Raw genomic sequence first — 15,515 nt, forward strand, 5'->3', positions numbered from 1 at the left:
CTCCGAGGGGCCAGTTCACCTTCTCCCGTCCCTCTGTCAACAGGGGCTTGGTATGCTGATCAGTGTCAGCTACCCTTAATGGAAGTAGAAGTAATGGTAATCACATCTCCCTGTTCGCCCAAATCGCTGCAATTCCTCAGGGTTTGGCTGGCAGGGTAAGCCAGGAGAGCTGAGTGGTGATTGGTTTGTTGGGTATGTATGTGTGTTTGTAGTTAGGGTTGGGAGGGGGGGGGGACACATTTAGCCACATCCAATTGGTTGCTGGTTGATGGTCTCTTCTAAACATTTACATAAAGCCCCACAATTGTGATGATAAACCGTTTTATCATTGGGCTCCCAATCAATAAGGCAGCTTTTTAAGGTTTAATATTTCAATGGTATTGATCATTTTAACAACTGTGTTTGTGGTTAGCTCGCCTTAACAGCAACGCTGCGGTAATGTGTGTATCTGTGCCTGTTTGTATATATGTGTGTATGGCACCATGCAATTCTATCATTTAGGCAATCTTTTATCTAAAATGATATAAATGGGTTTCCTAGCTACAAAAATATACTGATTCTATATTTCACATTTTGCTCAGCTTTGCAGTCTACTGTACATAGTGTTCTGTTCTTTACTTTCATAACAACAACATTCCCAAATAAGTTGTGTTCATTGGTTCACTTCACCCCCCTCTACCACCCTCATCCTGTTACTATAGGACAAATGTAATAGAGTGAGTGCAAACAGAAACTCCTAAAGCACTGTAGTTAGCAGATTTCACTTCCATCCTCTCTTGAGAGAACGTCTGCTTCCCGCAGATATAAATAGGGGCAGATTTGATAATTAGTAGAAATAAAGGTCCTGAAGCTCAAATACTTTGATCAGCACATTTTCTCCTTCTCCCTGACCTTTTATTGGACATGTGTCTTTACAGTATAGCTCTCTGTTACTCTCTAACTATATCTCAATCACAGTTTTTCTGTCCCCCTATTATCCTTCTTTTTTTGTTTTCATTCGGAAAACACTACAAAATCATGGTTATACATATTGTGCTCTACATTTGTGTTATACATACTGAGTTATACATACTTTATATCTACATAATATACCTTTATGTGATTTCAAAATGTTTTACATTTAGAAGTCTTCCAAAGAATCATAATCAGTGTGTTGTTTTCTGATTGATTATTGCCACACAGACCAGCAGGGCACAAAGTATCAAGTGTTCTCTCAGCCTTTCTGCATTCCTCACTATGGGAAAGTCAGCGCTGAATGCTAAAGGATGTTAGGATCCATGTCAGACTGTTGCAAATCATTCAATGTCCATGTCTGCTGGTCTAAAATTGATTAAAAATGGTGGATGTGTGTCTAAATAATCTGATAAGAATTTGCAAGATGCGGTTTAAAGTTATTTCTATCACTCTCTCTCCTTCACGATCTGTCTCTGTCTCTTTCTGTCACTGCCTGTCTTGCATTTTAGAGACACCACATTGTGTAGTATGTGCTCTGCACTTAGTTGCCTGGAGGCGAATACTAGCTTGAGCCCGATTGCCCCTCTCTGATTATACATCATACCTTAATTTTAAGGATAATTAATGCTCATACAAATTACAAAGCTTTCTAAACAAACCACAAGGGACGTAACAGGAAAATAATACAGTCAAGTCTTTCAGTGTGGTTGGTAAATGAAGACAGATAGCGTGTGGCTGCCAAAATAAGAAGATACTTTTGTCGTAATTAAAATAGCCCCTGCGTTGTTTTGTTCTTAAAAAACTGGTTGTCATTTTCTTTTTAGTTTCACTCTTCAAAGTTTCACTGCAACTCGGGTAATGTGTTTTCTGTACAAAACAGTAATAAAAACTGTCTCTAGCAGCATGCATATTTAAATAGAATGTATATTGTCTGCTCTCTCTTTATCTCATCCCCTGTTCTGAGGTTTGAGTGAAATGATATAAGCTTTCTCACATTTGTACTGCTCGAATACCAGAGAAGCCCACCCCCCATGCTGTTTGCTAATTGGCAGGAGACTGGGAGCTTCCTGCTGTGTGTTCGCTGCTTCCCATTGCTTCGCCACCCCACCAGGTCTTACACCAGCTCTCTACAGAACCCAGTAATTAACCCACAGCTAATTAACTGCTTCTAATTACACCAGCACGCTGTTTCTATCACACCCTCCAAAACGGAGAAAACACACTGGTGCTATGTGTAAATCCCCATGTAAAGTGTTTTGAAAGTTAGCTGAGCTCCAATCGCACCATTGAATCAGACTGCCCTATGCATGAAAACCATACAGTTCAGATGGTTTCACTGCTGCTCTGTCTTAAATCACTTTTTCTTCCGTTCTGCAATATTAAATGGATTAGCAGATTTGATGGTGTTGCGTAAAGGGTAAAATCATTTTCAAGGTTCTATTTCAAGTCTATTAACAAAGGAGGCAATTGATTTTACAACAACATCAATTTAGCCATTTCTGACCAGTATAACTAGTACAAAATGGTTAGTAAAATGGAGTGCTGTGCAACTAAGAACATTGCCTCCTGGTTATTTGAGTTGCTCCTATTGTAATCAGTAAGGATTATTTTAGCTGTATATTTTTTTTAACACTAGTTTGGGGCATAAAGTACACAAAGAAGACCAAAATAATACAGTTGGAGAGTTGCAGTCTTGTCTCTATAGAAACTAATGCTGGCTGTAAACATGGCAAAAGCTGCATGCCTCAGTTCTGCTATCTCTGAGAACTACTCCCAGACAAGCCAGAGACCGGCCCCCTCTACTCACACACACTCATGTAAACACACAGTACCGTTCTTCCCCGCCTCAGACTCAACACAGCCACGGCTATTTCTGTTCCACAGACTGATAGCTCCTACTGAAGATCATTGATTTTACGGGAAGCCCTGTTTACAGGCTGAGTGCCATCGACCTGAGGTGACTTTTTGCCTCCTGCAGTTGGAGCAATACAGGAGCAGCCTTATGTCTGCATTAGCACAATAGCAGACAGAATATTTACAGCACATCATAAACAACAATGTTGCACATGCTTAATTGTCTGATTTACAGTGTTGGGGAACAAAGAGAACAAGAACTCTACCTAATATAATTAGAATAGTTTATTGTGGTTGACAAATATTTTTGGCTCTCAACTATAAAAAATGTGACCTTGTGATAGCACTGAAATATGATATGTGTTTTTGACTTTCAGACAATGTGAACTAGTGCATTATTTGAAGAAAAGCATTTGCTTGAATGACATTAAGGGAATTTATTTATCTTGATTCAGCACAGTCAATTATCTTGCGACAGCAGGCTGCCAGTTTAGTAGCACAGTTGCACTTTTTCAGATATAGCATACATATTCGTTAGCTGAGTTTCAGGTTATTGTGTTAGATCTTGGCTTGAAGGCCACAGTTAGTGTATATAGAGACTAGAGCAGGTTGAATAGAGAGTAATGTAAAAAAGGTGGAAAGAGACACTTGCAGTGCAATGTTAGAGATGTAAATTCCCTCACAGCAAGATCACAGTTTAAAACCAGAATGTACTAAGCCATGTCAGGCATTAAAATGGGCTTATGTTTAAAAGTGCAATGCATGAATGCATTTATTGGTGATTAATTGGAATAAACCTAGGAGATAAACCCAGGCCTCACTCTGCCTGAGGACTACAATGGTTCTCCCATCAATGAGCATGTCCCTAGTGCAACATCAAAGGCCTTCCCCTGCTTTATCAATAAGAACCCTTCCTTCCCACATCTTCCTGTAACTTGCTTAGCGTTCACGCCATTGATTTTCCAATAAGCGCCCCTTACCCTGCGGTGGCTGGCCAGGCTCTGTGATGGCTCAGAGACTAGACACAGACAGGCAACATCACTGAGGGACAATTGAAAATCAGATCTGGTGTATTGTTAGGGGTCTCTAGGCTGATTAAAAAACAGTGTTATTCTATTTTAAAGAGGTGTTCCCTTACTCCTGACGTGTATTCAAATACGAGTAAGGGTCGGCGCTGTATCACACCCACAGCTAAGCAGTATTCACAGCTAGGGCTGAGTCAGAGATAATTCCCTCAGGAAACCCTGGAGAGTAGTGTCCCCTGGAGGGAAGGCCAGGCCTCCAGGCAGGTGATCAGGCATGCTTATAATCAGATGGTTCCTTAGCCTTTAATTCTTCCCCAGTTGGCTGGTAGATCCCAGCTAATGAAAGGACCCATAACTTATAACTTATCTCATTTTCTATCTCCACAAAATGACATCCAGACCCACTCTTTGACTGTGTTCATTAGGACTCAGGCCTTTTCACAAGGTTTAACCTTATATGCTTTGTTAGGGTGGGAGGAGATGAAATATGACATTTTATTGTTTAGTTAGAAGGGAGGGAAAGAGAGAGCAGTAGGGGGACCCTGGCATAAAGCCTTTGAAGGCAGGTGGCAGCAAGAGTGTGTGTGCATTGGCGTGCTCTCCCTCAGATCAGCTCAGGAATTTTGCCTTTTCTTCCCTCTGATTATCTCTTATTGTCAGCTAAGGCTTGTTTTGGCTGCATACAGCCTGCCTATTGTCAACCCAGTAGGCCCACATTCAGAATTATGATACAACACATGGGCCATGGCAGGGTGACTTGTTTTGCGCAATGAGCATTAGTGCCAGTATTCCAAAGTTTTGACAACTTTTCTCCATATCACAGTACATATCCATAAATAATTCCACTCTGCAGTAGTCACCTTTAGCAGGCTGCTCCATCATTTTGATTTGTGGTTATTAACACTGTCAGCACACAGAGACACTGGCCTCCTCCACTTCCCCTCTCCTTCGACCGCGTCTCTTTGTCTGTCTCCCCGACTTGTTTAGTGCCTCCCAGAGATTAAAGCTTTTCCTGCTTTAAACAGGTGTCACTGAGCCAGGCAGACCTCCGAGAGACAAACAGTGTTATATCTGTTGGCCCATCTGCGACTCCCCGACTCCAGACAATCCCATTGCTCATCAGTAACCACTGCAGGTTATTGAATTACACCATCTTGATTTTAAAGGGCAATCCTGTTTTCTGTAAGCAGTGGACACACCAAGCTGGCTCAAAGCTCCAGCACTGATCAAGAGTCATCGTGTTGTCTTGTCTACTTCTAATTGCTTCAGGTATCTTACAGGAGTAATATGAATGGATGGGTGCTACACTCACTACTGTACACTGTGACTTTTTTCTCAGACTTAAGTAAAAAATAATCAAAAAATAAGACTTGAGAACTTTAGAGGTCATTGCGAATCAACAATCTTAACTAGCAGTTGTGCTTATTGCACAGTGTTCCCAGGCCTGCTTGAGAAAGGCAATGGAATCCGGAGGAGGAGCTGATGGAATAGATTACAGGAACAAGGTGTGAAACACTTCATGCTCAGACAGGACACATGGCAATTTTTCCTGTGAGGCAGTCCTTTTTAGGCATGTCATATTTTATTCTTGTTTTCATTTCATTTTACAGTATATCCATAGGCTTTTAGTTGAAGAATCACTGTCTGTTTGACATGTGGCATATCTTTATTTCATGCATTCCTCTCGCTGCCCTCAGTCCATTTGTGTAAAATGGCTGTTGAGCACATTGCCTCTTATTAATGGAGCAGATAATAAATACAGACCAGTAACGCTAGTATCCCCTCACTCAATATGACAGCCATCTCTAAATCATGTCTGGCTGTATAAAGCAATCTTGTTAATAAGCCAGCCAGTCTAATATCTTTCATTTTATATGCAAAGCAAGGCAGGGGTCATCAGGGTCATCTCAGTGTTGTGTCAACAAAACAATTGGGTGGACCATACTGACAGAAATGTCTGCCCCCGGGTATTTATGACAATAACATATACATCATCTTTGCAGTCATGATGTAAATGCATTGCTTTATCATTAAAATAATTATTTCTTTATACGTTTTTTTTCTATTGTTAATTAGGTAGTCCAAAGACAATAGCAAACCTTTGAAATAGACGTCCATTATTTGTGTAGTTTGAGTGCATATAGACTACAGAGCTCTCAGGTACTATATGTTGTGTGGGAGACAAGCTTCATCAGACATTCAAGAAGCAGCAGACAGACATTATCAATCTATCCTCTCTCTCAGTGGTTAATATGTTAGGGTGTGGGGGTAGACTCCATTCTGATCACAGCTGAAATTTGCATCACTAAGTAAATAAGTAAATAAATCAAACGCAAGCAGGGAATGTGCTAATCAAGCGGGACATGGCAGTGAGCTTGGTGCCGGGAAACTTTGCTCATGTAATATTCAGTACTGCTGGGTTAAAGGGCAGCCCAGAGTTATTGGTTTCAGCCCGATTGCCCCCTTTAATCAATGTTGGCTGCATCCCTTTAATAAAATTATTAGCTCAGCAGTATCTTGCGCTATCATTTTATCTCTTCTGCGCTCTAAATTGCAGCCTGTGTTGGGCCTCTCAGATGCTCGGGGCATGGCCAGCTCCCGTAAGCTCAGCTCCCATTTATTATTTTAGAGGCGAAGGGTGGCTGGAGTGTTTGAAACCAGGCTGAGCGTAGAGGTTATTGGATGCAAGATCTAAACACAGCTGCTGTGAAGTCCCAACCCAGCTTATGTATTTTTGGCTCATAGAAAAACTGACTTTTACTGCTCTTGTTATAGATCATACACATCTATATCAGTAGTGCACATGTATTATATCCTTCTTTATATATATACATAACTTGAAGATGGAGTGATAATGGTGATACTGTGAAGAATCTCTTTTTGTAGATGCAGTTTTCCCTTTTTCTTCCAGTTATGTAAATGTACAATGTGCTGATGGGTGGCTTCTCAGTGTCTAATTATCTCACAGGGAATCTATTTGATCCATTAAGTTAGCCTGTTTCTCCTTTTTTCTGACTGCAAGTTAATTAAAAACGGATGTAGGATTTGCAGAATATACGATTAGGGGTGTTGTTTGGAAGGTGAAGATAAAAGATGGTACCTTCCTGATATGGCAGGAAGATGAATCATGGGCGGCTTATTAGTGCTTGTCTCAGGTATTGTGTTTAAGTACCTAATCTAGCGTAATGAGCAAGATGTCATTTTTCCAATTATATCTCAGACTTTTGTCTCTCACCCTATGCACTATACATTTGATTTTCTTCTTTTAAAGTTCCTATTCATAGCATCTTAAATGTTTTCTTTAACCAATCTTTTCTCAATAGGCATAGTTATATTTTAGAAAATATAGACATCTTTGTTTGCAAAGGCATTGTAGATTATGAGTTGTAGCATGATCAACCATGAGTTGTTTTTGCCTATGTTTTTGTGTCTATTTTTAAATCTAACATCTCAATTTCAACAATAACCCCTTATCTCACAATTGTGTGTCTCTACAGGCCTGGATGCGATGAACGCCTCATGTAGGCATCAGCATGGACAGCTGTGAGTCTCCTGTGGTTTCTGGGACAGACGATGGGCTCGGCTCCTCCCAGCAGCAGCAACCACCACAGCCCTGGAACGATCACTCTAGCTCACAGGTCCCTTGCACCAACCAGGCCCCTTCCCTGGACCCCTTGTCCCTCTCTGCTTTGTACCCCTCTCAACCCAAAAACTCCAGTGCATCTCATGACGGACTGAGAGAACCACTGTCCCAGCAGCAGCAGCCAAAACAGACATCACCCGAGGCCCACCGTGATAGCTCTGCCACAGGCCAGCTGCATCCCATAAGAGAGGGTCTTGAAGAAGAAGAGCAAGAGGGAATAAGCTGTGGAGAAGAGGAAGAATCTGAGGACTTAGATGAAATGGAGATTGACAGCTGTTTCCCAAGTCTTCAACCCTTTCCTGGGGTGCCAATGGCTCCTGGGGGAGGGGGCATGCCCACTCTTTTGCGACATCAGCCCACACGACAACAGGGAGCACCTGAGAGTGGGAGTGACGAAGGAGAGGAGGAAGAAGAAGAGGAAAGTAGTGATGTGGAGAACCTTGCTGGTGAGATAGTGTACCAGCCAGATGGCTCCGCCTATATCGTAGAGAGCATCAGTCAGTTGATCCAAAGTGGTGGGGGCATGGGCAGCCTGCTTCCCACAAACTCTCTCACCAGTGTGGGAACACCGGGGGATCCTGCTGGGACTTCATCCTCGGTCTACCCTCACATCATCAACACGTTCCACATAGCCTCGTCCTTCAGGAAGTGGTTTGGCAATTCAGACCAAGGTTTCCCCAATACCTCAACCATGGCAGGCCTCAGCCCTGTCCTGCACAGTTACCGTGTCTTTGATGTGCGGCACAAAAGCAACAAGGATTACCTGAACAGCGATGGGTCTGCCAAGAAGTCCTGTGTATCCAAAGATGTTCCCAACAACGTGGATTTCTCCAAATTTGATGGGCTAGCCCTATATGGCAAGGGTAAGCCCATTCTCATGTGTTTTCTCTGCAAGCTGTCCTTTGGCTATGCCCGTTCCTTTGCCACTCATGCCGTCCATGATCACCGCATGACACTGTGTGAGGACGAACGGCAGCTGCTAGGGGACAAGCAAGCATCTGCCATCATCCAGGGCATTGGGAAGGACAAAGAGCCCCTCATCAGTTTCCTGGAACCAAAAACAAAGAGCACTTCTCTGCCACCTAACCTGCTCCCCAATAACTCTGGCCAGAGCTTCTATGGCACTTTTAGTGGTGTCCATTTGGAGCCTGGATGCAGCAGCAGAGGCAGCGAGAGCCTCCTCAACAAAGACTCTGACTCTGGTCTCAACCACCAACAGCAGCAGCAACAAAACCCACTAAGCTCAGTCCTCTCTCTTGGAGGGCTGAGCATTCCCAAAGCATCAACTCTTACCTCGTCCTCAGGCTCTGCCAAAGACTCCAGTGCCCTGCTCAAACAGGGAGGGAGAACAGAGGAGCCTGCTGGGAAAGAGTTGGCATGCAAGGGAGAGGATGGGGACACCAAGGGAAATGAATACAAGGCACACTTATCGAGCCAGATTGGGTGCTCGGAAGAAGAAGAACTGTTATTAGGGGAGGAGGAAGATGAGTTGGAGGCAGAAAGCACTGCAGTGGCCTGTGGTGGTAACAGTAGCAGTGGCAAGGGTGAAGCGGGGGAACAAGCTGTCTCAAACCAAAGCATTTCCAAATCTCCTTTATTAATGCCTAGTAGCGCTCTCCAGCCTTCTGCCTGCACCTCTGCGGTCAGTTGCACACTAAACAGCAAAGGACCTGCTTCCACTTCCTCCTCTGTCAGGAAAGAGGGTTCAATGGCAGACGGTGGAGGGAGGACCTCTGAGCTCCCTCTGAGCTTTAACTGTCAGGGACCCACTGTTCCCATGACAATGGCGGCAGGTGCTGTCAGAAGGAACGAGGACGAAACTGCTGGCACTTCCTCCTCACCTCTGTCCTCCAATGCTGCTGCTGATGAAAGTGCCAATCGTGATAGTGCCACAGCTCCAGAACCAAATGATTGCTCAGCAGAGGGAGAGGAAGAAAATGGAGCCCTTCTGCACCATCACCACATGCTCCATCATCATCATCATCTCCACCCATCATCTCAAGGCCTCGCGCACCTCTTCCCAGGAGGCTCCTGTGACATAACAGGGATGGGCGAGTGTTCCCAGAACCATGGGCCTGGTGGCAGTGGCAGTGGGGTAGAATGCCCTAAATGTGACACCGTTCTGGGTTCTTCACGCTCCTTGGGTGGACACATGACCATGATGCATTCACGCAACTCATGCAAGACACTGAAGTGTCCGAAATGCAACTGGCATTACAAATACCAGCAGACATTGGAGGCACACATGAAAGAGAAACACCCAGACTCTGGAGGAACCTGTTCGTACTGCACAAGTGGTCAGAGCCACCCTCGTCTGGCTCGTGGAGAAAGCTATACCTGTGGATACAAGCCCTTCCGGTGTGAGGTAAGAAATGGGTTGCCATTAAAGTTTTTTGTTTTGTTGGTGAGCCATTCAAATATATGTCAAATGGGAACCGATGGTTAATGTAGCATATGTTTACTTTATTGCAGTTCAAATATATATATATATATGGTCTTATATTTTCTAGGTGTGTAACTACTCGACCACCACAAAGGGCAACCTAAGCATCCACATGCAGTCGGACAAGCACCTGAACAACATGCAGACACTAGCGAATGGAGGCACCATTGGAACTGGACAGGAACAGGTATTTGGACATACCCCAGGAGGAGTGGTTACAGTCCCCTCAGTGACCCAGTCCAGTAGCCATCACCCTCCACACCACCATCCAACACAGTCCTCCACGCATATGGCTGGACCGTGTGGGGCCCCCTCCCCGACCAAGCCGAAGAGCAAACCCACTTGGCGGTGTGAGGTATGTGACTACGAGACCAATGTGGCACGGAACCTGCGTATCCACATGACCAGCGAGAAGCACATGCACAACATGATGCTACTCCAGCAGAATGTCACTCAAATGCAGCATGGACGACTTGGCTTGGGGGCAATGCCTTCACCATCTGAAGCTGAGCTCTACCAATATTACCTGGCCCAGAACATGAGCCTTCCACCAGGCCTCAAGATAGACCCAGCTGGAGCTGAGGCCCAGTTCCTGATGGGGAGCTTTCACCTTGATCCCAACATGGCTGCCCTGGCCCCTGCACTTGGTGAGTGCCGCTTTGCCTTACTTGCTCTCAGAAATGACCAAAGTCACCACAAAGTCCCCAGGAATTATTACTTTTAGCATAAATTAGTTTCAGTTTAACTTAATCTTGGAGAACACAACTAATTGTATTTAAATCACTTTTCATTGTGCTAACATACAACATTAGGAAGATGGAAAATTGCATATTGCCCCTCTCTTTTGTTTCTTTCTTATGCCCTTGCCTAAGGTATACCTGCCCTAGTAAATGTAAAATTATTCTCTAATTTTAAAAGCAGAGTGTCTCTGAAATATAAAGTAGGAGTGGTGAAAGAAAAATAATCCATTTGAGACAAGTTTATAGCTGGGGGCTTACCCTAGACCCTCTACATATTTCCTTACTGATGGTGTTCATGATCATTTTCATTACGACAGTAGGCCTATATGCTCAATGCCTTTATCCTACATCAATAGTTAAACATTCTAGTGCCAAATACCAGTCAATTATTTCATCTACAAATGTACTTGTTGTACATTTATCTATAAAATAAAGAGATACTTTTGTTTTTAACAAGACATCAAAGTAATACTGTTTAAATGGAATTTTGAAAGAATTGTGAAGTTAATTTTGTGATACCTGCTCACAAAAGGTGAGTTATAGTGTTGCAATTCTATTTTTTCTTCTCCATGCCCTATATCTCAGGCAGCTACCCTCAGCTTTTTCATGTCATTATTCGGTAACTGCGGCTGAACTTTACCACTGGAGTTCTACATTTTTTCAAAATATGTAATTGTTGCTATAAATTGTATCTTGGTCAAAGAAGGGAGGTTAGAGGGCTCAGCATGGGTAATTCACAAGCATAGCAGAGCGTTTGGCAGGCCAGTTACAACCCAAAAGTTTGTACAAACTTGTCTCCAACTGTCGTCAGTTCAAAGGCAAACACGTATTGATTGGTGGGACTCATTCTTTTGAGCTTTTCTGCCATCTGGTTCATTTTCCTGTGAGGTGAGTTGTAATAAGCATGTTACAAGGGAGGCAATGATGACACAGTCTGGGCCCATAAACTACAGCGGTGTTATCCTCTGTCACACTTTAAGGAACTCATAAAGCCATCATACACAAACAGTTTGATGTTAACTCTACAGTATGATACATAAGGCTTTGTAAATCTCTTGGAGAATCTGCCATAACAAGGAGATCCCAGACCAGGCAGCTAAAGCAAGAGGTTCTTTTTCATGCTCTCACTGTGGATTTTTGACTTTTGAGTGTATTGCCGAAAAGATAGATAACAAATGTTAACCTCACATGATCTCACCCTCATCCTCGTTCCCAAGACTCAGCTACTGTAGTGAAAGGAAGATATGAGATGGAGGGCAAGAGAGTAAAAAAGAAGGGAGGGGGATGTGATTTTAAGCTACTCTTGCTGGAATGTAATGTCTCACATCACATACACTGTGAAACAGCACAAAGGACAAGTCAGAGTTATGCACTTTAAAACATTAGTGTGAGAAAGTAAATAAGCAAGATGGTAATGTGTTTGGATTTTCTTTTAAGATTCATATAGCATTATCCATCATATATATGATATTTTAGAAAAAACTTGTGTTCAAAATACAAAATATGTGAAAACAAAGCTCCATACCAGGGTCTTCATCGAATGGTCATCAACCAGGGTTCAGGGAGGAGTATAAGCCAAGTACGGGGTAAATCATTGAATCTAAATATAGTAATGCTGCATGAGAGCCAGGTAGAAATTAGAGATGCAAGGTGCAGGAAAAGATGGTACTGATATAGCTATTGGATATGTTTGTTTGTAAGATAGAGAGTGTTAGAAGCCATGAATGCAGAGCTGGGTCTGTGAGTAATTTCAGAGGGCTTCTCAAAGGTCTCCCTCTCCTGGCTATAAAAACTCAGGTAATGGAGAAAAGTCCAAGAGCAGGCTGCATACTGCAGCAATAAATAAAAAGGAGCTGCTGGAATTAATTTAGTGTAAAGCTGGGCAGGGTCAAGCCTGTATGCTCAGTCTGGGCAGTTAAAGATCAGCAAGCCAAGGCAAAAACTCTGGCTGCTCTTACCGCATATTTTTTGCATTCATTTTTCAGACAGCCTACCCAGACTGTATAGACATCAGTTCTACGGTTTGTGTCATATGATATGTGCTTGCTGTGTTTCCCCCCCCCCCTCCCCCTCTCCTCATCGTTTAGACTCAGTACCAAGAAGAATTAATCTGTTAGGTGTCCATATTGATTTAGAGGCAATCTGAAGTGAAAAAAGCAGAAGAATCCAAGGAGCGAAGTGGATTTTTTTAATACAATTTTTCTGTGAAAAGTGGCAACAGATTTGATTTACAGTAATGTGTGCTTTGGAACTCCTTAGTTCTTCAGTAATGATAAAATAACTTGCTTTTTCTGTGGAGCTCATGGCCTCTGGAGTTGATTTACAGAAGGCCATGAAAGTCCAATAGCCAAAGTAGGGCTATGTGTATGTTCTTTCTCTGGCAGTGTGAGGTCTTCATGGAAAATGTCCCGGCTTTGTTCTTTCTCAGCTCAAAGCAAGGTCCATATACAATTTAATGCTCGTGTAGTTTATCCTCCACGTGATTCTATACTGACTCACACAGATAAAGTTAAACTTTGGAAAACCACACTGAGATGTAATTCAAAACACTTTGCTCAAAAACTCAAATCATTTAATAATGATGTCCTGAAGTGAATTACTGAGAAATAAAGTGATCTTTACAACTGGACTCCAGTTCAGAGTGTTAGCTTTGAATATTTCTAAATGTCTCTTTTCCTCTTTTTTTTTGTGTCTTCCTTTGTGTATCCCCACATTTTAGTAGGTGGGGAGATCCCTATGGATGTGCGGCTGGGCAGTGGGCAGTTGGTGTCCGAAGAACTGATGACCCTGGGAGAAAGTCTATCACAAACCAGCGACCCCTCCCTCAAGCTCTTTCAGTGCGCTGTATGCAACCGCTTCACCACTGACAACCTGGATGTGCTTGGCATGCATATGGGAGCTGAACGCAGCCTACCGGAGGAAGAATGGCGTGCTGTGTTGGGCGACTCTCACCAGTGCAAATTGTGCCACTATACCACTCAGCTCAAGGCCAACTTCCAGCTGCACTGCAAGACAGACAAGCATGTGCAAAAGTACCAGCTTGTGGCCCACATCAAAGAAGGGGGCAAAGGCAATGAATGGCGTCTGAAATGTGTGGCCATAGGCAACCCAGTGCACCTGAAGTGTAACGCCTGCGACTACTACACTAACAGCCTGGAGAAGCTGAGGATGCACACTGTCAACACCCGGCATGAGGCTAGCCTCAAACTCTACAAGGTTAGTACATCTCCTTTATCAAGTCTACCACTCAACTTCCAGGGTATTACCATTTTCCTATCATTACTGAACATATACCTAACTGGGCGCAAAGAGCATAGGTAGAATGTCTCACTATTTGAGGTTTTATAATATGACCAAGAGAAGCAGTATGTTTCTGTCATATTAAGGAATATTTTATTATCCAATTAAACTTTGATGAGTCCAACCAAAATGGCAACATGTGTCAGGAATCCTTGATACTCCTCCGCAAGAAACAATAAATGTTCCAGTGCAGCCCACAGCACTAAACTAGCTGCTCTCCCAAGGCATGAATGATAGCTTTGTTGTGTGCCTCTTGGCTTCCAAGTATTCATATAGAAGCAGGACCACAGTGCTGCTATGAGAAGAACATGGCAAGTGAAGCTGGCTTGGAGGCTTAGGGTGAATCACTAGGAGACGAATAAAGAAGTGTGAGGAGACAGAGGTTTGGTGCTAATACTCCTCGGAGCGGGAAAGGCTGAATCGTTCTCGACAGCCGTATTGATTTTTGCTGGACTTGGAGCTTCACCTTCTCCTCTAATCATTCCATAATAGCCAATGGATGAACACTCTCCGAACAAATGGCCATAAATCTAACAGGCCTGATTCCACTTAGGTACCTATCCTGTGAGTCTGCGGCTTTGGTCACTCGGCGCTTAACCCAAACTGGCATAGCTGCAGATGCACAGACACATAACACACAACAAAAAAACATACAAACAGTGACAATATATACTTTCTGCAAGCCTACATAACATACACACCAGCAGAATCCAAAATATAACACTGTAATTGGCATCTTCTAGTGGATGTTGCCTTTATTTATAGTAAGTCCACTTTATTGTCAAGTGTTTGACTCTTAAAAGGTAAACAGGAAGAACTATTTAAACAGTTATATTGCTTGACATTTTTATGATATCATAGTGTGACAAAAATGCTTGTGAAAGAATGTGCTGCTTGCTTCAAGTAAGGTGTTTTTAATTAAAAAAGGACATTTAATGGGACATTTAAACCTCCTGAAAAGGATTTCTATTTGAAAATCATCCAGAATTATTATTGGAAAAGATAGAAAGGGTTTTATTAAAGGGGAATGGGTGATGTAGGACTCATAGCACAGTGGTTATTCGGCCAGGCGACACAGGAGGTGTTGAGGGGAGTAAATGCTGTTTTGCACCAGCACAAGCAAGAGGACCACAGGAACAATTTCAGCTGCAGATGTTATTTATAGATGCATAGAAATGCAAATATGCAACAAAATCTGCAAATATGTTGAGTCAGTTGTGAGACAGCAGAAAATCATAGGCAGTTATCCTTCTGTTTTGTTCTAGCGCCCATGGTCATCCTCTCTTGGCATTAGCTGCTGGACTTACTGGCCCACAAGCCAATGACAGTCTCACATTAGACCAAAATAGACAGACTGTGGCATTCTCTCTCTCTCTCTCTCTCTCTCTCTCTCTCTCTCTCTCTCTCTCTCTCTCTCTCTTTCTCTCTCTCTACCTCTACTCTTTGGAAAAACTTGTTTTTTTCTCACATGACAGGTTACAGTTTATATTACATTATCCTTGTGCTTTACACTTTGCTGTAAACCTGAAAGGCAAAAGAGATTTCCCCCCCCCCCC

General features: G+C 43.0%; 1 protein-coding gene across 1 annotated transcript in view; it reads left to right on the forward strand.

Annotated features, from left to right (window-relative positions):
- Window positions 1–15,515, forward strand: part of LOC104950234 (zinc finger homeobox protein 3-like) — a 66,770-nt gene that overhangs the window by 38,661 nt on the left and 12,594 nt on the right. The window contains exons 2-4 of the mRNA XM_010776722.1: window positions 7,331–9,841; window positions 9,987–10,566; window positions 13,379–13,875. Of these exons, the coding sequence (XP_010775024.1) occupies window positions 7,367–9,841; window positions 9,987–10,566; window positions 13,379–13,875 (3,552 nt within the window). The 5' untranslated portion in view covers window positions 7,331–7,366. The remainder of the gene's footprint in view (window positions 1–7,330; window positions 9,842–9,986; window positions 10,567–13,378; window positions 13,876–15,515) is intronic.

This window comes from Notothenia coriiceps, unplaced genomic scaffold (assembly GCF_000735185.1).
Source record: "Notothenia coriiceps isolate Sejong01 unplaced genomic scaffold, NC01 NC01_scaffold00017288, whole genome shotgun sequence".
NCBI classification, from domain to species: domain Eukaryota; kingdom Metazoa; phylum Chordata; class Actinopteri; order Perciformes; family Nototheniidae; genus Notothenia; species Notothenia coriiceps.